This window comes from Pimephales promelas, chromosome 1 (assembly GCF_988280905.1).
Source record: "Pimephales promelas chromosome 1, fPimPro1.hap1.1, whole genome shotgun sequence".
Taxonomy (NCBI): domain Eukaryota; kingdom Metazoa; phylum Chordata; class Actinopteri; order Cypriniformes; family Leuciscidae; genus Pimephales; species Pimephales promelas.
Window position 1 is genome coordinate 33,304,758 of NC_142769.1, and position 23,786 is coordinate 33,328,543.

Genomic DNA, 23,786 nt, shown 5'->3' on the forward strand with positions numbered 1-23,786 from the left:
GGTAGTCCTCGGCAGTGTCGTGTCCATCAAATACAATCAGGATTGTCATGATATTGGAGCTCAAACCATCACTGACCCACCCGTGCTTCACTCTGAAGATTGGCCGCCAGGCATATAGATGTGAAACCTCCAACATTGGCCAGTGTTTCAGTTTCATTGTCCAACCCCTGTATATATATATATATATATATATTTATTTTATTTAATTTTTTTCTGTTGATGAAAGACAAATGCAACAGTGATGTTGAACTATTGGTTACATACGTGTTGTCCAACTATAATTTCAGCTTCCATAACCAAAAAAAAAAAAAAAAAAATCTCTTACTAAATTTGAAACTTTCAACCCTACAAGACCTATGATTCCAGAGGAAGAACACGCACACAAAACAAATTCTCAACCATACAGCATCAATCAAGTTGAACAACTTCTTATTTATGCTGGACACAAACCAGATGACAAAAGCAGTAATTAAAAGTGTGCAGTTTCAATAAGCATTCAAACCATCACTGTTGGAATGCTGCTAAAAAGGTATGCATCTCAGCAGGACACATTACATAATAATGGCAAATTTGCTCTAGACCAAATCAGAGCACAATTGGCAATTAACAGTATGTGCAAAAACCTTGAGGAGCTGACATACAGAGTGTAGACCCATTCAAGAAACAGTTCACACAAGCAAACAGACTATTAAATGACCACAAATACTCTCACACACACTCATATGTAGTCGGGTTTAATAAAGCTTCACTGATCAGTGGGAAAGCAGAGAGATTAAGACATTGAATAATGACTGGAACCTTGACGATTTAAAGTAAGAGAAGCAGAGGAAGAGAAGGAGCATAACAGGACAAAAAGAGAAGTTGAGGGATCGAATATATAAAGGAGAATATTATAATAAGACAATGGGAATCAGCACCTGTGGCGTCTGAGCTGGAGACCGGCTGCTCGGCTTCAGTAGACGTCTCTGCTTCTGTAGACGCCACACTCTCCCTCAGAGAAGGTTTCTCCTGTGCGGCAAATGACTTCTTTTTCTTCTCCCACTGGGACACAGCCAGAGAACGCAAGAACGTGTCTCTATAAAGCCATCGGAGAAGAAGCACTCATTTACTGAACTGTAAATGGAGGGTTGGATGCAATAAATGTTCTGATTCTGAGGATAAGTTATATAGTAGACCTGCCCTGAAATGAGTGGTTGCAGAATACAGTGAAATGGTAAACAAGTACAAATTATAAAGGCATACACTAAGTAAATTTAAAGGGATAGGTCACATAGTTTTAAATTAATTTTTGATATGTTTTAGCTTACCTCAAGGGCATCCAAGATGTAGGTGTCTTTGTTTCCACAGTATTTTCAATTTTGATATTTTTAGGTCAAACCGTTTGTGTCTATCAGTCATATAATGCAGGTCTATGGTCACCACCTCAAAGAGCATGCACAGAGAAGTCCAAATTAAACATGATTTAATGACTCGTAAATGTATGCAAACATTGATAGCCTAAGACGCGAAACGAGCGTCTATATCGTTTTTACCTCTTGTAACCACAGCCACGTCCAAGTGATCTGAAGGCACGGGCGCTTTGTTCTGTGCAAGCGCCGGAAAGTGCCGGAAGTGATCTCTCTCGCGGTTGCGGAAAAAAAAAATCAACGTTGTCTGTTGATATATTGAAATCGTCTTCCATTGCGATTTCATGTACATCTAAATTTGTTTAGATTTTCACAGTGAAAGGTAAAGGATCCGCTTGCGCAGATCGAAGCGCCCGCACCCTTACACCGTGTCCTAACTACACGCGACGCGACGCCGCGACACGCGATAAAAGGTATCTTTTCCATGTTAATCAGAGTTTTTGTCCTAACCAGACGCGACGGCGACACGCAAAGTTTCTAATTTAGAAACGGTTCCTATTTCTGCGACGTCGCGGCTGACAGAATGAAGAAATTACACTGGTTATGAGTACACATTATTTAAAAATAGGTCACTGTGCCACAAGCGATAACGGATAATTTACCTCAGATTTTAAAAGCATGTAATATAGCGTTCAAAATGAATTTTATGCAAACATACGACTGTACTTCATAACAAAATTAGTCAATGAGTATATTTTGTTAATGTTTTGATTTTTAATAATGTAATTTCTTGATTTGATTATGTCCTTACCCATATTCAATGCGAGTGCGGGCCAACAGTGCGCTTTCACAGAGAGACTCTGCTCACACCATAAGCTCATACGCTGTTCTGAATGTGTGGCATCTCACAGTCGCGTCGCGTCTAGTGTGGACAGACACACTTGCTGTCGCTGAAATTTTATCGCGTCGCGTGTAGTTAGGACACGTGTTAGATCACTTGTACTAGGCTGTGGTTACAAGAGGTAAAAACAATATAAATACTGTTCATTTTCTCACACAAACTGCTCGTTCGTTTTGTGTCTTCAATACTTGCATAACAAAACAAAATTGAAACTTTGCAGAAACAAAGACAGCTACATCTTGGATGCCCTTGAGGTAAGCTAAAATATACCAAAAATTTATTTTAAAGTGAACTATCCCTTTAAGCTTTAAGGACTGAACCCCTTTTGGTTTGTCCACACTTTTCTTCCATTTAGTACAATAAACACAACAAAAAAGAGATTATTTCAAAGGTTAATACACACTTTCCTGAAAATATGCAGTTATATTTCAGAGAGACAATAGATCAGACATATTCAATTACACAAAAAACAAAAGGCAATGTTGCATATTAAATACATACATTTTATAAATCTAAACACATCCCACCACAGAAATACTGCCAAGTGTCTGACAAAGACCACCACCACTAAAGCCGCTTGTCCCTTACAACCCCAAAACCACAAGCCACCAGTATTTCCCTGTCGATGATGTAGAACACACTGCATGATTCGTTCTTGTTTCAATTACCACAAAGCTGATCAGGTTTGATTAACAGAGGTATAAGTGGTATAAGCTCAGTTACACCGAGGCATGTGTAAAAGAATGAAACGCTTCACATGAATGACAATCATCATGAAATCTTTTTGTTTGTCTTAAAGCTTGCTGACAAAGGCAGCAAATTATACAATAATAGTTTTAAACCTAATTCCACTGCATTGAAACTTCATTTAATTTTGTCACCATATTAGAATCATTAATATTACAAGAATGACACTATATGAAATTAAAAATGAATTTAAAAGTTAACATTCACATACAGCACACAAACCCACACAGCCTCAGTTTCTGAGCATAGCAGCTGAATTAGTCCCCAAACACCCGGCCGCATGCTGAATATATGCAAAAAGAGAGCCTGTAAACATAAAGATCGGCAATATACTTACTCTAAATTCCTCAGAACCGGCAAGTCTCTATTCACACTCTCTGGACTGAAGAGAAACACTTCAGTTTACACACAATGTCCATATCAATTCCTGTTAGCTTCACTGCACAAGTCTCATTCAATATTTAGAAAATGGCTTAAGAAGAAACTGTGCACATTCCACCACATACGGTTCAGAAATGTATGTGTTTTTCCTTTAAGAGATGTTTTGTTTTTTTTCCTTTACAAACTACTTTTTAATCATTTGAGCTTTTAAAGCTTTGAAAAGAAAAAAAGATTTTTCTGGTTTTCTACAATAGCAAATTTTTCCATGAATATGGAGAAATGATTGCAGCCCACAAAAACAAGAGATAGTCATCTTTGAGTAACAATTTTAGATAAAAGAAGAACTTTTCCCATGAATAAAGAATGATAATAAGGGGGGGGTGGGGGTGGGGGAGGAGTCAGACAGGGACGAATTATTGTCCATTTACGACAATAAAAAGTTTTCTTTTTTTAAACCAATGTTCTGTCTGAAATATCAAAAATAATAAACATCTGAATAACAAACCTAAAACTTTGTATTCAAAAATAAATTGTGGATTAGTCTTATCACGTTAGCGCATTTAATGGATTGATCCAATTCATTCTCAAAGCAGCCAGCCAGCAGTTGTTTCCTCCAACCCTCCCTCCTTATGACTTTGTCTCCTCAAAATGACTAAGCATCACAATGATTTAAAGTGCTAGCACCTCCAAAAGCCACATTCTTTGGCCACACTGCAGCTACTCACCAAAAACTGTCTGCCTGGTGCTGTCTGTAAAAGGAGAGAGAGAAGCGAAGCGCAGGAATGTTGGGCGCCACAGAGGTAGAGAGAGAGAGATTAGGAGATGTGCCAAATATTATGAGGGAAAAGAGAAGAGGAGTGAGAGAAGATACACACAAAGAGAGACAGAGAGAAAACATCATCAGGTAATTGGCAAAAAAAAAAAAATAGAAAGAAAGAACAAAAACAGGCAAAGAATACACTGAAGAAAGCAAATCTGTTCTAACACAAGCAAAGAATGTTTGAGTAAAAGACGAAAGATGAGATCAAAGCAAGAAACGCACCTGATCTTATTCAAAAAAGAGGACTAATCCTCAGTTTAGACATTTTTATAAGTTAACAGCATTTAACTAAAAGTCTAAAGACTAAAACGGCAATTTTTATATTTTTTTGAGACATCAAAAAGTAAAAACGTACCTAGAACGGCAGTTATTACAGCAGTTCCCACATATGAAATTTTTATCACAGCTCACATTGTTCACTCATGCCCTTCAACTCATTCAAGACCTTCAAGTTGTTCCCAAAATATTCCCACGCCCTGCCTCCTCTAACACCTACATATCCTTTCACATCTCTTTCCTCTGCCTTTCCCCCTCATTCCTCTTATAAGAGCATCAGTTGTTTACTTACTTGAAGACTCTCTTTCCCTCTGTCCGGCTGGGTTGCTCTGCAGCTGGCTGGGCAGGGATCTCCTGAGGAGAGTCCGTTTCGGTGAAAGACGCTCTGCGGAGAGACAGTTAGTCAGAGCAAGCTCAAGGCTATAGCACTGTATGGGCAGTTTCATGTGATCAGGTCCACACGAACACAAAAAGAATGTGCATGCCAGAAAACACTCTCCAATCACTCCTAAAAATACCTTTGAAGGCACATTGTTTTATTCTATAAATCAACAGATAACGTTCATATTTTGCATTTATCTGATAAAAAAAAAAACAGTAAAAACAGTAAAATTGTGAAATATCATCATTTCAAATAACTTAATTTAAAAAAAAAAAAAAATCCTGTGATGCAAAGCATCATTACTCCAGTCTTCAGTGTCACATGATCTTTCAAAAATCATTCTAATATGCTGATAAGATGCTCAAAATCATTTCGTAATATGATCTGAAACAGCATAATTTTCGGTAAAGCACACTAATTGTTTTACAGGACTCTGCTAAATATAAAATTCAGAAGAGCAGCATTTATTAGACTTTTTTTTAAACAATGTAAAGGTCTTTATGGTCCCCTTTTATCAATATAATGCATATTTGCAGAAGAAATATTAATTTCCTTCCAAATGAAATGAACAGTAACCTAGTTAAAAATATATATTTTTTAGTAGATGACATCAATTAATAAATTAAGTAACAACAACCTTGCTGTACCCTCAAAAAAATAAATCACTCTAATTCTTTATCGATTCTATAACTATTATTAAAGTCGACAAATGATTTTAATTCATATAATCATTAAGTATATCAGTATCACTCTATAAAGTGGTAAATTACCATCAGCACTGGGCGGCTGTAACACCAGTATGCTAATCTAGATGTTTCTTCAGATGGATCACATTGAACCCTGTTGCTTCCTTAGGACTTTTACTTATTATTTCGCAGACAAGCTGACAACATTGCTGCAGTGAGCAGAAAACTGTGAGAGGCTTCTTCTGCGGTTCTGCTCAAGAGAGCAGCTTTCAGGACTTCTTTAGTGTGCTGCAGTAATCCACTTCTGCTACTGCCAAAAAAACTCCCCGTCTCTATTTGTTCAGAGGACTATTATGTAATATTCATACTCCGTTTCTGTATTCTTGTTATATGTAGTGACTAGATCACCTTTTAAGTTTGTGATGTACCTTGTCTAATGTCAGATATAAATGCTAGTGAGACAAAAACTGTAAAATGTAAATGTTAGTTAAGAAAAGTTTGAAATGAGATGAATTTGTTGAAGTTCCCTTGGCCTGCTGACCGAACACCTGGATCTATAATCAAAAATCCAGATTATTTCGTGTATAACATGAACTCAGTAGCCAGGACAAGTTCAACAAACACCAAATTATTAGTCAAAGTCTCAAAAGCAGAAGGTGATGTAAAATGTGATACAGACCTGTTGGAGATTCTTGAGGTTTCCTCAGTTATTGACCTCTCCTTTTTTAACCTCCGTCTAGAAATCCCCATGTGAGCTATGTACTGACTCATAAAAGAGCGCCCCCTAGTGAATGACCAAGGATTTGTGGGAGGGAAGAAAAAGAAATGGAGAGAAAGAGGTGGAACAGTGATGGTGGTTACATGGACAAACAGAGGGTTAATATGTTGACACTGACAGGACCAAAACATCAGCAAGAATAAGAGAATAACAGTCCCATCACCACGCAGAGTCATAGAGAAATAACGGAGTACTGAATTAGAAGAGGAGGAAAACGGCATATGAATAGAAATGGTTAAAATTAAGGATACCAAAAGTGATCAGTCACCAGTGTTAAACATTTCAAACACTTACTCTAATTTCAGAAACAGTGCAAACTCTATGTATTGTATATAATAATTTATATATTATGCAATTTAGTTATATATCACTAAATGATCATATCATTTAGGAAACTAACATATAAATTGGGGTGTTTTGGGATTTAATATCTGTGCTTTTGACTGGCCATGTTCCTTAGTGACATCACATCAAACTGGCAAAACATTTTGAGGAAAACAAGCTCAGATCAAGAGAGCTGATAGGCAGTCAACAATTGTGCCCAGTTCAGGACCTTAAAGACCAAACACATCCTGCCCAACCTTACAAAACATTCCTGTAGCCCTACGCAGAGAAGAAAGCTTCCCAAATAAAACATTCACTTTCCACATATATGTGCAAAGAAAGGACTGTTGACTCTTTGTGCTATTTCAAGTGTTGCATTTGGCCAAAGTGAAATGTCTTCTTGTGACTTGGGGTATGTGAGAAGTTTTGGTTGGCTGTTTTTGTTTCCAGTTGACCCATCTATAAAACCCAGCATGGAACACCTGACAATAATGAAATGTTCTTAAGCGAAAGATTGTGCTTATATAAATGGCTTATAAATAATGAGAATGGCGGATTGTTTTACAGTAAGTGTCTGTACATAATTTGTGCTGCATCTTGGGTGCACATGGTAATTAAATAAGACTCACAGAACATAAATAAAATGAACATCTACTTATGAATCTAGGTAATTAGGTCATCTGTATAAGGATTACTTTACCTGCAGTCTGGAGAATTAATACTCAATTTACCACTAATGTTCCATGTACTGCATCAGCATCAACCATGTGTAAAATCTTTTTAGACTTTAATAATGCCAGTGCAGTAAAGCTGCAAACAGTAGGTGATGTAAGTAGGTATTACTCATCAAGTGTTCCATCATGTGTGACAACCATTATATTAAAAAAAAAAAAACTGTGCAAGTATTACCATTAGAGTGTGATTAATACTGTAACTTTATGTCTGCATAAAGAAGAGAGCAGAAGAGTGCAGGAATGTGTGTTTATCTCTATAACACAGCCATCCACACAGGACAAACACGCATACAGACAAAGATTAAACAAATATGGAAGGAATGTTTGGTTTGGTCAGTAAAATTCAGTCAGTAAAATGTGTGTTTGCTTCCTGTGGGTCAGGTTTTACAAAAAAAAAAAACTGTTCAAAATATTAATAAATACTATGATATACTAAGTATATAATACTAAAATAACACTGCTGGTATGTGTGGAAATTAATTAGTCAATTATGCAAAATAGTAAAGCTGTTACTGATTGATTTACTTGCCTATACACAACTTTTTTCCAACAGTATGAACATGAACTAAATCAATTTGATGAACCCATGCTTGTTTTTGAATTATTGGCATTATAGGGTGAGAACATGATGGGAGACACACCTTTGCCTTCTTTGGACAATCCTTCTCATACTGGATTCACATCTGAGACAATAGTGTAACTAAAAATCAAACCCAATTTAAATCCTTCATTAAACCTTTTCTTCCCTAAAGTGCCAGAGATAAAAAAATAAAAATAAAAGTCTGCTTAGGTTATACTACCCCAAAGTGGACAAACATTATAATGCATTGGGGGGATATTTACTGTTGGTTTTCTCTTTTGGTTACTGAAAGGCATTGTATAACAAAACATATTATGATTTGTTTATGAATGTGTGATAATGCATAAAAACACATCACACTGTTAGTACTCACAAGTTATTTTCCTGCTCAGAGGTGGCAACAGTCTCAGCTCCGCTAGTCATCTGAGCGAGGGGTGGAGTTGGGGAGCCGGATGTTGTAGAAGAGGGGCTGGTCAATACAGGACTGCCAGGAACGGGAGAATTAGAGGAATCTGACTGCTGAGGGGAGGCTGTGCGCATCACCTCTGAAATACAGGTAATGCAAGTGAAGTGTTAATGCTATAATCTGGTAATATAGCATCCGAAACAGTGATGTACAGACACTGGCTGTGTGAAACAAGCAAAACAACCTTCAGTGGACAACAGAACGGGGACGGAGAGAGACTGAATTGAAGATACCTAGTGTAGGGCTATTAGAAGAAACGGATACGGTTGGGGAAGCGGGTCGAAAGGAATTATCTGGGAGACTGTGAGAAGATGACCGCCGGCTCCTCCTGCCGTCCTGCTCGCTTGGGGTCAGTTTCCGTCGGTCTCTACGGATGTTAGGTGCTCCATCATCCATCTCGTCATCTTCATTCCTGAGGGCATTCTACAAAATATACAAAACGCAAAAAACATTCAGTATTTTTAGAGTTACAATCTCGATCAAAAGTTTAATGTTTTTGAAATAAGTCTCTTATGCTCACCAAGACAGCATTGATGATCAAAAATGATTAAAAAAAAACAGAAATATTGTGTATTACAATTTAAAATAACTGTTTTCCATTTTAATTACTTTTAAAAAGTTATTTATTGCTGGGATGCTAAAGCAGAATTTACAGCATCATTATGATTTCAGTCTTCAGTGTCAGATGAACCCTCAGAAATCATTCATATATGATGATTTGCTGCTTACGATTTTGATCATTTTAATGATCTCTTTGCTCCATAAAAAATATTTCCTCTTTAAAAAAAATTGAACAGTTAGTGTATATGTTGTACATGCCATATGGAGCGTATGAAGTGCATTGCGAGTTTACTTCATAAATGGTGAACTGCTGTTTAAGGTCACCCTCTGTGCCACTGCTAGCCATGTGTTTCTGGACGATGCCTTCCATTCCTAACTGCTCCAAACAGTCTGTCACATCATAAAATGAGTCCTGATCCGGAAGCGCTGCCAGAGTCTGAGAGAACAGGGGAATAAATTCACATCAAGAGCATTTAGGTGCAGCATTGGTAACTGCAATAGATTATGGTTATAGATTAATAAATGTCAGTATATACATGTTGAAGTACCTTGTTGATGAGGGTCATAGTGTAGATGAGCAGCTCTGTGTCTGATCCATTTTTCGCAGACAGGATATCTGTTAGGTACGTCCAAGGCTTCACACCTGAAAGAGACAAATTATGCACTAAGCTCTCTCAAAAATGAACACATACCCAGTGTAGTTCGTTCATATCAAAATAGTAAGGATGGCTCAGTGACAATGTGAGAGCATTTCAGCAAGCTGAAAGGATCAAACAGGCCAGTATTATGTCTATCTTCCCTTTTGTCTCACAAACAAAAACATCTGTATTTTTCTGATACATTGAAACAATTGTGTGGACCAGAATATGTTGCATTATATAACTGGTAACAAAGATTCTTGACATAATCTTGGAAGTTTAAGTCGGAATTGGCAAAAAAAAAAAAAAAAAAAAAAGGTTTTGTACCACGTGACATTGCTTTCCCATAAAAGTATATATATGAAATCATGTGTTATGTAATTATTAATAAGTGAATTATTAATTAGTCGTTGTTTTTTTTTCCTAAAGAAACAGGAAGCAGGAGGGCAGGTTAAAAACTGCTACTTCCAGTTTGGCCAACAGCAAAAAACCCAACAAAAAACCCAAAGTGTCTTCTTAATAATAACATACACAAAATATTTAAGTGGCACATGATGGATTCAGAGAATCAGTATTATGAGAGAAGATTTAAATGTTTAACCTCTCTTTCCATCCACAATGTTAACAGCTTGAATGAGGAGTGGACTGTTGGACTCGGTGTATTCCACAAACACTATCAGCAACTTCAGAGCAGTCTTCACAACCAGCCGAGACTAAAGAGACAGAGAGAGAGAAAGAGAGGCAATAAACAGGCCGCACTTACAGTCCTCATACAGAAGATGGCAGTATCAAACCTCAATCTTTTAATGCAACCAAGTACAGCACACAATAATGTGTAAGGATGAGATAAATCTGCATCTCCAACATTAATTGTGTTATTCATCTCTAGTGTTTGTTATAAAAAAAAACAAAGTCTGTTTCAGGCTTTATTTCTGATAGTTACTAGATTACCCAGTCGTTTTCACTTCCTCGTTGATATCCCGTGGAAGGGCATAACCTCAAATTGATGCTCAAGATGACTGAATCCATTATGGTAAAAAGTGTAAAAATTTAATGTCAACAGATTCACACTAACTTTACATTAAGAAACTTCCAAAACAATGCATAAGTATTTTAAACTTTAATGATGGAAACTCATAAAACATCCCTAAACCTGAAATGGTTGCACAACAGCACCAGCCAGTTTATTGTGCCCCATTTCAATATCAAGTAAGCTGTAATAGTCATTTCTGTGGTGGATCTGGCAAACTATTCTGCGACAACAGCAACATTTAACTTTAATAAGAGGTTAAGGTTGAACGTGTAGATCCAATAACTTGATTTTGGTCCAGATTCACACCTACATCTTTGCACTAACTTGTCCTTTTTTGGCCAACCTTATATTTTTTGCTATTATTACATTGCCTTAGGATGAATTGACTGTGTTGTGCATTCCTTTTTTGTTTTCTCACATTATTACTCTTTAATAGAAAGCAACAAGGAAACAAACCCATGAGCTTGTTGTACTTCTGCACAGTTTGAGCTATAGAAATCTATTTGTCTAATCTATAGTCATCCAATGGTCAGGAATCAAATGATTACCATATACTAATCAACTTCTGCACATTAATCTATTGATTATTAATCGACTGACATGTGGTGGTATTTAAGAGCTTATATGGATAACAAAGCCCTAACGTAACTAATACAGTATTGTGGTCAGTATCTATTTACAGATGCTGTGGCATGATAGATCGAGATGCATGCTTGTGTTGCCATCACTCACCAGGCTGCCACTCAATGTGTACAGCCACTGTACCGTCTCGTTGTGGTTTACAACACCGTTCATTCCATCCACAAACAGCATGATCTGACTGAGAGCTGTGAACAGGACAGCAGATTTTAGCCTTTAAAGATCAAGTGATTTGTCCAAAAGCTTTCCTGTTTGCTGGTCTAATTCCAGCCAGTATAAACTTCCTGTAACAGATGGCCTAGTTAGCCAAAAAGTCCTTTGTGCTATACAGTATGAAGTCTGCATGCAAGATGCAAGTACAATACATCATATTCTACAACAGACTGCTTTTTTTAGAAGCTCAAGACGATAACACACACACACACACACACACACACACTCACTCACATCTAGTGACAGAACCATCAATAGCTCTGCTAACATTTTTAATCAGACAAGGATTTTGTAGCAATGGTAATATGAGAGCAAACCTCTGAGGATGTAGTTTTGGTAGTTATGATCTGCTTCAGCACCCACTTTAATGAAACATGTCAGACCTTCGGAGAGCACAAACTCTGGAACCAGGTCCTTATCATCCTGTGCAATATAAAACAGAATTAAATCTGCTTCAATTTACAACACTACCATTCAAAAACTGTGCGGTCGGTGAGTACGATTTTTAAAAACAATTAATCATTTTATTTAGCAAGGATGCATTAATTTGACGATATTTACATAAAAATATTTCACAATGTTAATGTTTTACAGTATTTTCGATCAAATAAAATGTAGCCTTGGTGATGAAAAGAGATGCATTTCAAAACATTAAAAAAAAATCTTATCAACCCCAATGCAAACGGTTTGTGACATGGTATGTTTGCATAAACGTGCTTTGACAATGGAATATTTTTCGGTTTACAACCATGATCATGTGTTTAAAGGTTATAAACTGCATAACTAATAATAAAGACGACAGAATGCTCTCCCGACATGAACCCATTAGATGACCTTTATAAGTATTTTTGGTATTGTTTAAGGGGTCATCACATGAGAAATCAAATTTGCCTTGATCTTTTGGCATATGAAAAGGTCTTGGTGTACAGTGTATACCATTAAAAAAATCCTATACTGGATGTGAGCGTCACATCCAAAGCAAATACAACCCATTATAATCAACAACAGTACAGTTTCTCTCTACACTTTCTGACATGTTCCACGGAGTTGAGTTTGTCGACAGGACAAATGGAAGAATTAAAAAAAAAAAAAAAGTTGGCTTTGACGTGTCCAGTTTAAACGGTTCATTTGCGTCTCTTTACAGACTTCATAAGGATACCAGCATCTAAATATAATGTTCTAACATATCATTTAGTATATTATATAAAGCAAAACACTAAATGTGTTTAAAGCTTCTGGAACCTATTATATATTAAGGTGGATTGTATTAATACTGCGTCGTCCTGTAATGGGATACTTCCTCAGTCAGGATTATATTTTCTGCTTAATTTTCTCACACCTTCAGCTAAATGCAGAAGTGATCCCGCATACAAGTTCACTGTAATACATATGTGTGGATGAGATATCAAGTTATTCAGTTCTCTCTTTTAGTCTGTAAACTTCTTTATTATCACTTTATGCAATACCTTACAGGCCTAATCCAACTCATTCACAGTGTATTTTTCTCTCGTTGTGTGTACTGTATGTTTCATGATCTCACCTGGAAGAGTTGCTTTAAAGAAAACAAGGACCGCCGGAGCTCAGGGCCATGGGAGTTATACAACTTCTCTATGAGAGGAAGAGAGAAAAAATAAGTCATAAATCAATCAACAACCAGTACCTAAGAGGCAAAGATTGCAATGACACATTCTCAAAGAGCCCTTTAACACACACCTCATCAGGATCAGCAATGAAAATGGCCACCTAATGTACGTAATTTACCAACTGACATAAAGATTAAAGTCTACAGAGTATGAATTAGTTTCAACAGCTGGCACTTAACTCACTCATCTACTCTGTGGTGGTAAAAACAAGTAAATCATTTGCATTGATAAAAACAAGGCATTATTAAGCATCAGGTCTTTAAGAATTCTCTCACTAGCTTATAATTTTGAGGAATTTAGGAGGAAATGAGAGGTGGTGTCCCTGACTGCCTGTAAACAGTCATTCCAGTCATAAAAATGCTTTTCACAAAAAAAAAAAGCACTGGATTGACGGGTTAGTCATGACACAAAAAAAGACATTCAACTAAAACAATTTAACACACTGAACTTTCACCTTCTTGATAAGCATTTAAAATTGTTGTCCACTCCCCGACACACCAACTCATTCTTTATTATTACCATTTTGCACATTTTGAAGCAAAAGTATGGTAATCAAAATGGTGAAATGTCACAAATGTAAAGTAAATCAAAAACAATTTTAGAATTAATTTTCTTTAAATGCCATCATATCTTTGGCCTTCTACATTTCTTTCAACCAGCTTCATAAGCAATTCGTTATGTGGGTTAACTTGTCCATCGGAAAGGTGGAACTAAACCTTTGGAGTTTTTATATCCAGCTGGTTAGCATGTGAGAACTTAAAAGGAACTGGCACAGCAGACACATGATCTTCCTCAATAGCAAACACAAGCTGATGCACAAACAACGCATGCTACACAAACAGCCTTTCATAAATTGCCCAGCTGATTCACCATCTAACAATTAATCATTTGGAAAATTTGCAGACACGCAGGGTTCTCAAGTCTCACGCATTGGCCGTGAGACACACTCATTTCGACCGGTTCACACGCTCACACGCCACACTGTGTATTTCTCACGCTGAAAAGGCAATGCCAACCAAGTTGTCCTGGCTGAAAGCTTTCTAACGTTGTATACGAGGCACAGGCAAACAAAGTGAAGTTTCCTGCCGCCAGCGCGTATCTCCGCCAGATTGCGTTCGTTACTAGGCAACATATATGCGCGCTGTGTGCACCACTGATCTATACATGACATGTCATTCAGTAGCGCGAACACACGGAAATGGACGGAACATCCTCGGCCACCGTACGTTCGTTACTAGGTAACCAACAACATCGCGCGAACACATGTGTCGTGATGGAGAAGAAGGTAAGTTGGAAGAAGCTCGTCTAACATTTTTGGGATAGAACATTTAATATGTAGCCCATCGTACATTATTATTGATGCAGTCAAAAACTCTACAACTACTTTGCAACCAGGCTCAGTTTGGCTATCTTATGTTATCTGAAACTAAGAGAAATCTTAGTGGGTATGGAAAGGAATGAAGATTTACTGATTTTATTTTAAATTAAATTATACTGTAATATTAATAGTCTTTCTAGTTACATTAAGGATGTATTACAGCAGATTGCTCTGGGTAATATTTAATCATTGTCATAATGTTGCATTTGTATTTTTCAAAGATGTCAGGAAAAAAGCAAAAAGATATTTTGTCATTTTGGGCACCAAAGGGTAAGCCCCCTACAAAGGTTGCCAGATTAGAGGAGACAGTGGAAGAGGTGGTGCATTCTAATCTGTCCATTTGTTCTCAATGTCCCACCACACAATAAATCATTCGTCTAGATAGAAGACGCATTCAAAAATCAAAATGCAATTTTTAAAGATTTGTTTGAAACTGTTTGGAGCAATTTGTTATATTTTTGGTTAGCTATATTTGTAATACTGCATTAAAGAGTATTTGATGTGATGAATTGCTCTGTCATTTATCAGATTTACTAATTGTTATAATTTTAATTTGTTCTGGTTAATTATGAACAATGGGTAAAATTGGGGGCGGGGATGGGTGGGCGGGGCTTCATTATGGCTCCTCCCCTAACCGCGTGTGATCTCACTCCAAGCTTTTGCTCAAACTTGAGAACCCTGGACACGTTTAATAAACAGTCACTCCTCAAAGCCTGGGAATAGCATCATTTGTAAACAAGTGTTTGTAATGTTTTCTAAAGCAGCGAAACTTTTGAAACTCCCAGTTCAAAGGGTCCAAGACTCAGCAAAACAGTGTCTTAAGGCTCCATTTTGTGTAAAGCAGCTTTAAATTAACATAATAAACATATAAATCTCAACTTGGCAGATGTCTCGTATAGCCATGAAAAGTGGTTTCTAGAGAACATTGATACCATCTTCATTCACAGACTGGTCATGAACAGTGAATATTTGTACATTTTGTGCCCAAGTTAATGTCCCACGAGAATCAAATATTACTGGCCACTTGAACCTTTGATGAAATGTCACGAAGCACGTCAGATGAAGAGCTTCTGGCTTTCAGCAAAAGCATGGGTTTCGAAAATAATGTTTTGAGGATTTGTTTTGACAACCAAAAGACCAAAAGTCTGTCACTATGATGTGTTCTGTTGTAGTTACTATCCCTGTGTATGTGTATATATAATACATGTACGTGTGTGTGTGTGTGTGTGTGTGTGCGCGCGCTCAAGTACGCAAAAGGAGAGAGTGAAAAATAGAGATTGCCAAATAAAGGGGGGCAGACAGACTGTGTGTGTGTGTGTGTGTGTGTGTGTGGCCAGGCATCTGAGCTCAGTGGTAAAGTCCATGACAGCATGGAGAATGATGCAGTGCATCACTGACAGCTGCTTGCTACTGATAACGTCACCACACAGTTCAGTGTCAAAAGAAGACAGACATTATAGATGGTCCCCAAACACACATCTGCTCATTTATATATGGCACTTATGAAGAACACGTGAAAATGTTATGCTGCTGCTTGGATGGATGTCACAAGCAGGCAGGAAGTCAAATGCCACACACAAAAAAAGAGAAACAAGCATGGTTTTATGGAGAGATTGGGACACACATATTCTCTCAACATCTCACTAAGAAAAATACAGTATATATACTTTTCACATTCTTCAAATGCAAGCATATATCCTTTCAATAAATTATTTTCAACCTCTTATTATACAGGGTAATAGATCTGCTAAAAATGTTACGGTCAGCAAATGTGGTACCATAAACTTCTAAACTTCTAACAGTCTAAAACTGTACATCAGAGGCTGAATATCACAGTAGATTCGGTAACACTTTACAATAAGGTTCATTAGTTAACATTAGTTAATGTATTTACTAACATGAACTAACCATGAGCAATACATTTGTTACAGTATTTGTTAATCTTCGTTGATGTTAGTTAATGATAATAAGGCTGTTCATTGTTTGTTCATGTTAATTCACAGCGCATTAACTAATGTTAACAAGATTTTAATAAAGTATTAGTAAATATTGAAATTAACGTTTACAAAGATTAACAAATGCTGTATAAGTGCTGTTCATTATTAGTTAATGCTAACTAATGTAGTTAACTAATGTTAACTAATGAACCTTATTGTAAAGTGTTACCGTAGATTCCCACAGTTGTGTTCATGAGAGAGATGAAGAATGACAAGAAAAGAAGTGAGGGTAGATGGGCAAAATATTATGAGAGATATATTCTCACCTAAAGGATTATTAGGAACAATTTCTCCCATTCAATTTCTCATTAATTTAATTATCCAATCAACCAATCACATGGCAGTTTCTTCAATGCATTTGGGTGTGGTCAAGACAATCTCCTGAACTCCAAAATGAATGTCAGAATGGGAAAGAAAGGTGATTTAAGCAATTTTGAGCATGGCTAGGGTTCTAGGTTTAAGGGTAAATTCTGGGCTTTACAAAGAATGGCGTGAAAATGGAAAAACATCCAGTATGCGGCAGTCCTGTGGGCGAAAATGCCTTGTTGATGCTAGGGGTCAGAGGAGAATGGGCCGACCGATTCAAGCTGATAGAAGCCACTTTTAAAAATGCATTTAAAAATGACACAAACAGGTAGGGTCACATGCAGGGTCAAACAGAGACAAAAGAACAGTACTCTATAATTTGTAATTTGTACACTATTGGTTCGAGGATGGATCATTCTAGGTTCGTCTGAGGATAAGCGAGTGACAAAACCAAATATGACAGAGGACACAGAATCCTTGAGAGAAACTGTGACTTGGCACATTCTTCATGTCACATTGAATAAGATTATTCTCACAAGGCCTCTCCCTCTGTTTCTGCATTAACAGTACTGCCCTAACTCAAGACAAGTAAAATATATTTTGCAATGTCTCTAATGTTAACTTTTAGACAAAAATTTAGTGATTTAGTATAACTGATCTTCACACAGCAGAATCATTCAAGAACACCATTTAGACTGGGTCTTTGGGATAAATATATTACAATGATACCCATACAGCCCAACAAATCAAGACAATAACTGTTAAAGGCCATCCTGTCAGTTTATCCTGAGTAAAAGATATGAGATCAGCATTATGGAAAGTATTCCTCCAGACAGGCAGTTATTAGTCAGGCAGTCCTGCAGCCCATTGTATGAGGGTTTCAGCACAGGAAGACATTATGGGCAGGAAACGGAAACGTGAGAAAAGTGACAAGGGAAGACAACGGACATTACAACGGCCTGAAAACACAGAGCACTACTAATTTAGGATCAGACATTTACAAAGACAAAAATATAAACATAAACTGATCAGGATTCACAGTGGCCCTGTCCCAAATGGCACCCTAAACACTTGCGGTCTTTCTACAATTCTGTACTTTCATTACGCCACTTTGACTGTCGGCAGACTCTGTACCCTGGGAAACCCATGGTGTCATGGACACTTGCAGGCAGCAGGCATTGTAAGTTCACAAGACCGAAAGCGAAGGAATAGGTTACATTTTAATTTTACAATTTAATTTGTAAATATTACTGTTTTTACTGTATTTTGCTCAAAATAAATGCAGTCTTGGTGAACATAAGAGACTTATTTTTCAAAAACTAAAACCTCCATACACACTACTAAACAAGCATGCACGTTTTGGTTTTCTTTGACTGGGGAATCAGATAGGGAGTGATTCATGTAAATACATTATATGGACCATGTTGGCTTCCACAGAAGGGCCTTCTTCAGCATTTTGCTATACTAATTATCTTTTCAAATCAGGTTAAGCACTTGTTAAACACGAAGATCAACCTCAATAATCTGAATGTAGCAAAACAAAATGTTCCCAACAGGTTACTGAAGGCTTGACATTTGAATGAAAACAAACGTGGCAGCATTTCTTGCCAAACACAGTGCTATTCTCAGTGGCAGTCTGGCAAGACTATGGAAATAATCTTCTACCTCAGTTAACCCCCATTCATATGTTTTCTCAGGGCCTGCCCCTCTGAAAGTTGATATGCTGTAAGCAGTGGTTCCTTATACTGCTCTATTCCATAAGAAGGTAAGAATAGAAAGTGATGCAGGCATCCAAACACCCAAGCAACAGACACAAAGATGCAACATATTCAGGCTTAGTTGCCGTGAAGATTATGTTTTTAACATCAGTGGGAGTGTGAACTAAACCAGAACATCTGAAAAGGCTTCCATTCCAGGGCAGGTCAAAGGTTAACACTGCAGGGCAAAACAATGGCAGTACAGAAACTCTCTGTTTGACCTGTTTACACATGCCTCCCAAATGCTGCATGTCCATACAGACAAAAGAATTGCATATTGACAAATATAAAATAAAATTTACAGGGGTGAAGGTTTCCAATGGAGAGTTTAATGAGTCCCTTTTAGCAGTGCCACAACAAAGGGTCGTAGGTTAGACATTTAAAGGGCTGTTTACCCGACACACATTTCAACAAAAAAACAGAAGACTTTTTATGCGTTTTTGGTCATTCATATACTCGACTACAGCCTTTTGGTGGCTTGAAAACGCAAACTTTTGAAAACGGGCTTCAAAGCGCAGGTTTTTGAAAACGACACCCTTATCTCCGAGTAAACTACAAACACAAATATATGAAAACGGTGACGTCATGCACATGAGTAAAACGTGACTACAACGAATGGTTCTGGCTTTGTGAAGATGAAATTTACCCAGAAGACAAAGTAATACTGTAATAAAAGAATGCATATGTGCGCATAGTCTTAGTTTACAAATTGACAGTGCCAACTAATTGTCAGATTTATAAACAAGTCGGAATAACGAGTCGGAAGGCGAAGATGCTGTAATTATCGGCAGTTCCATGGTCCGTCACGTCCGTGCTTCCTCAGGTAAAGGTAAGGTGCGCACTCACTGCTTTCCTAGTGCTCGTGTTCTAGATGTCGCTGCACAGGTTCTGGAGATCCTGAGCGGTGACGAGCACGTCAGAGCTGTTGTGCAGCACACGGGAGTGAACGACATCAGGCTGTGGCAGATGGAGGTTCTGAAGAAGGACTACAGGAGCCTGATCGTCGTGTCTGGACTGCTTCCCACGTACCGACAAGGACAGGAAAGATTCAGTAGACTATTTGCACTAAATGAATTAGTGTTGAATGAATGAATTAGTAAAACAAAACCTCTTACAATTCAACTTTAATATAGAAGGATGTCCTGTTACTTTATCCACTACAGTAAAAGACCTGGGTGTTATACTAGACCGCAATTTGTCTTCTTTCGAAAATCATATTTCATATGTTACAAGAAAAAGCTTTTTTCCACCTTAGAAACATTGCCAAGCTATGCAACATGCTATCTGTTTCTAATGCAGAAAAGTTAGTTCATGCATTCATGACCTCGAGACTAGATTACTGTAATGCTTTATTAGCCGGTTGTCCTACATCCTCAATAAACAAGCTACAGTTAGTCCAAAATGCAGCTGCTAGAGTTCTCACTAGATCAAGAAAATATGATCATATAACACTAATTTTATCATCTCTACAATGGCTACCTATTAAGTTCTGTATTACAAAGTACTACTACTGACCATTAAAGGCCTAAATGGTGTAGCTCCTGTGTATTTAATGGACCTTCTATCGCCTTATAATCCATAGCGATCACTAAATTCGAGGCATCTGGTCATTCCTAGGATATCTAAGTCCACTAAAGGAGGGAGGGTGTTCTCACAAATAGCTCCAAACTCTGGAATAGCCTTCCTGATATGGTTCGAGGCTCAGACTCGCATCTCTTTAAAGATGCATCTCTTTAGCCAAGCATTCACATAATACCTTTTATACCACTGTTCAGATCAGATCAAATGCATTAATATTATGAACAGCAGCTAGCTATCCCAATTATTTCTCATCTGATTTTCTGCTGTTTTCTTCTGTTTCTTCTGACGCTATCGTCCCGAGGTAAATAGCGTTAGTCAGCTCCAATTTGTATCTAGCCTCTCACAGAGAGTTCAGATGCCCCAACACCTGCGATGAGATGACTAAACGCCTGTGAAGAGATGATTTACGTTATCCCTTAAATTAATACATGATTAACTAACTGTATTTTTCTATGTAAATTTCTGAAATGCACATTCTGTACAGCTGCTTTGAAAAAATGTGTTGTAAAAAAGCGCTATATGAATAATTTTTTTTTTTAATTGAATTGAATGCAGCGTTTTTAGTAGTTTTCACAGATCCATGTGAACGGGGATGATTTTGATAATGTTGTCATCTGTACAAATCCTTGTAGTGTAAACGTATTAATAGCTTTTGGATACCTGATTGCAGTCCATTTAAAAGACAGAGCCTGTACAGCCTTATAAGGGCAAACTAGAAAAACAATTTCTCTTTTCTGATCTTCATCAATAGAAAACATGCACAGAGAACATTGCCAAAAAGAGTAATCTAAATTATTCCCAGAATCTACGACCATTTTTAAAGACATCATCACCAGTAAATGAGACCACAAAAGCAAATTATGTTTAGCTCAACAAGAGACATCAGCTACAGGACAACCTAAATTTATTAGTGCTTAATAGTTACTGATCCCCAACGATTACAATGGTCCCTAAATTGGGAAAGTTTACTCTTATTAAAATGTGACTGGCATGCTAAATGATAGACATTTACCCAGCTGATTCAACTGTCGTATTATCAGCATCATGTGTAAGCTTAGAGCTTTGTCCACCAGCCAAAGAACTGTGCTGTTGTTGGCTATCTGTGTCCACTTAAGTTCACACGAACAGATCTTTATCACTCACTGCCTTCTGTGACTTCAAACCCCACTTCTTGCAGTAGAGATCTTGGCTTCTGTCATAAGAGTAACAACGTGCATGCCCTAAATCCAGTTTTAAGCTAATGACTTTAAACTGATGCCAGGTGTGCAGACATAAAAACTACGAACTAGTATATATATATATATATATATATATATAGAGAGAGAGAGAGAGAGAGAGAGAGGGATAGACTGGAGAGACTAAAGATTGTGTTGTCCATAATGTTCTCATCTCTTTAAAATAACACGGCACATGTTCTACTAATAAAAAGCTATTTACAGAACTTTTTTGGTCAAAGGACTGCTGTGAATGTTGAGCCAAGAGCACCACGGCATGAAATAATTCTGTCACTGCTGCCAATACATTAAGTTGGTGATAAGGATTGACTATTAGCTGAACTTGTGACAACAGCCAAGTGTGCCTGGCACCTTGCAAAAGTGAGAGGGTGGAAAAAAGGCACACATTTCCTTGAAGATAAGCTTAAACACCATTAAAAATTTTGAGAACCTTTAAAAATGCATTTCAATTTGACATGATTTGCTTAATGGTTTCATGTTTGCAGACTTTACTTAGCATGCAAACTTAGTTTACATTTACATTCATTCATTTGGCGGACATTTTATCCAAAGCGACTTGCTTCAGCTTTAGGCAATCTCCATGGCAATCGAACCATTTATCTTGGTGTTTTGCTAGCTCCATCTACAATTCATTTTCCACAAACAAAGATGCATTGAAATATCCACAAAACTGTGAATTATACATACTTGCTGAGTATTCATTCTGTCTAAATGGAAATGCACGATAAGCACATAAACTCAACATCTGCATTTTGTGATAACCTGAAGTGGATGTTCTGAAGTTTCACAAGTCAAAATCTGCACAGAAAGACTCTTTCTGCAAAAACACCATTTGGTCATGTGTTTCCTCACATCAAAGACATGATGGAGGAAAATTGTAGCTCCATGACACAATTTAGGAGATCTCCCTCAAGTGCATATTAACAGTTGAAAATTCACATAGTTTCAGATTATCTTAAGTCAATCAAATCAACCAACTGCCGAATAAATAGTATTGTGAAATATTCAAAATTCATAGATCAGGGATTCCAAAAACTTGGGTTTGTGATGATAAAAAGCTATAGTAATTTCATCATAAAAATTTACAATTTAAATGAATAAATCATTTTTAAATAAAAACGAAAATAAAAATTAAAAAGATGAAATATTTTACTTTTTTACTTGCATTTAATTTAACCATGTACTAAAACTAAACATTTGAATGTGATATTAAGTAAAACATTAAGTTAAAATCTCATGGAGTAAATATTTTTAGTGGGGCGGCAGTGGCTCAGTGGTTCATGTGGGTTGTCTATGAACCGAAAGGTTGGTGGTTCAATCCTCGGTTCCACCTGACCAAGTGTCGAGGTGTCCATGAGCAAGACACCTAACCCCAGCTGCTCCCGACGAGCTGGCTGGCGCCTTGCATGGCTGACACCGCTGTCGGTGTATGAATGAGTGTATGAATGGGTGAATGTGAGGCAAAATGTAAAGCGCTTTGGTGGCCATTAGGTCTATGAAGGCACTACTGTATATAAATGCAGTCCATTTACCATTTACCATTTTAGGTCAAAGAGCACTGGCAAAAAGTTTGGGAATCCCAGGTAGTTGGGAAAATACATGTAAACTCAGACTCAGAAAGGCTAATGACTAGTACATCCACTGGTCTCCTGACAAATCCTGACGCAGATTTGACACCAGCACCGGCTCACAAAAAAAAATATCATGACACCAGTATTATAGAAGAATTTCACTAGGTATGAAAGCTTGTGATCTAAATGAGTCACCAAGGGCATGAGGAGTCCCCAGAGAGATGCCAACACAGGGATGTGAAATGCTTCAGGGATGAGTGTGATGCTTTAGATAGACTCTATCAACTGGATGAGGAACAAGGCAAGTAAAGAAGTCACAGAGAGAGATCAAGCTTTAATGGTCATAAATGACTTGGGCACAGAGGGGGGAAAAAAAGAGATGGTGAGCTAAAATTGGATTTGCAGTATCATGGAAAAATGTTCCAGGGTTTTGCAGACTTAGGTAACCCACAGTACATGTGTTGGCACATTAGCTTCTGATTAGCCTGAAAGGAAAAATAAAAATTGAATCTGGAACATTGAGTACTTGCAGGCATTCAGCATTGTATCTCTACACAGAAACATTTTATAAACAGACTCCAAAAGGATGCGGGTCCGGCTAAACCACCCTCATATCCCGGTGGACAAAACAATTGCCAGCAATGCTTAAACTAGCTCAGAGCAATTGAGGAGGCGGGGGTGTATTATTTACATTTGTAAGAGTCTGGGGTGGATAATATTTCAATTGAACATTTCACTGAGGTCAATGAAACTTACAAGAGCTCCAGATTATAAACTTTTCTTTCAGAGCACACAACATGAGAGCTAACAAGT

The 23,786-nt window shown here is 37.4% G+C and overlaps 1 protein-coding gene across 7 annotated transcripts in view; it reads right to left on the bottom strand.

Moving 5' to 3' along the window:
- The window catches only part of fhod1 (formin homology 2 domain containing 1), a 52,954-nt gene that overhangs the window by 12,667 nt on the left and 16,501 nt on the right, over nt 1–23,786 (bottom strand). For 2 of the 7 annotated variants that reach the window (XM_089129501.1, XM_039688532.2), the window contains exons 4-16: nt 13,046–13,113; nt 11,823–11,928; nt 11,386–11,480; nt 10,222–10,333; nt 9,531–9,625; nt 9,275–9,418; nt 8,655–8,844; nt 8,329–8,500; nt 6,219–6,323; nt 4,764–4,856; nt 4,101–4,124; nt 3,332–3,376; nt 918–1,075 (exon numbers count right to left, since the gene is read on the bottom strand). In XM_089129501.1, the coding sequence (XP_088985627.1) occupies nt 918–1,075; nt 3,332–3,376; nt 4,101–4,124; nt 4,764–4,856; nt 6,219–6,323; nt 8,329–8,500; nt 8,655–8,844; nt 9,275–9,418; nt 9,531–9,625; nt 10,222–10,333; nt 11,386–11,480; nt 11,823–11,928; nt 13,046–13,113 (1,407 nt within the window). The remainder of the gene's footprint in view (nt 1–917; nt 1,076–3,331; nt 3,377–4,100; nt 4,125–4,763; nt 4,857–6,218; nt 6,324–8,328; nt 8,501–8,654; nt 8,845–9,274; nt 9,419–9,530; nt 9,626–10,221; nt 10,334–11,385; nt 11,481–11,822; nt 11,929–13,045; nt 13,114–23,786) is intronic. The other 5 variants (XM_039688537.2, XM_039688534.2, XM_089129499.1 and 2 more) reach the window with 5 other exon arrangements.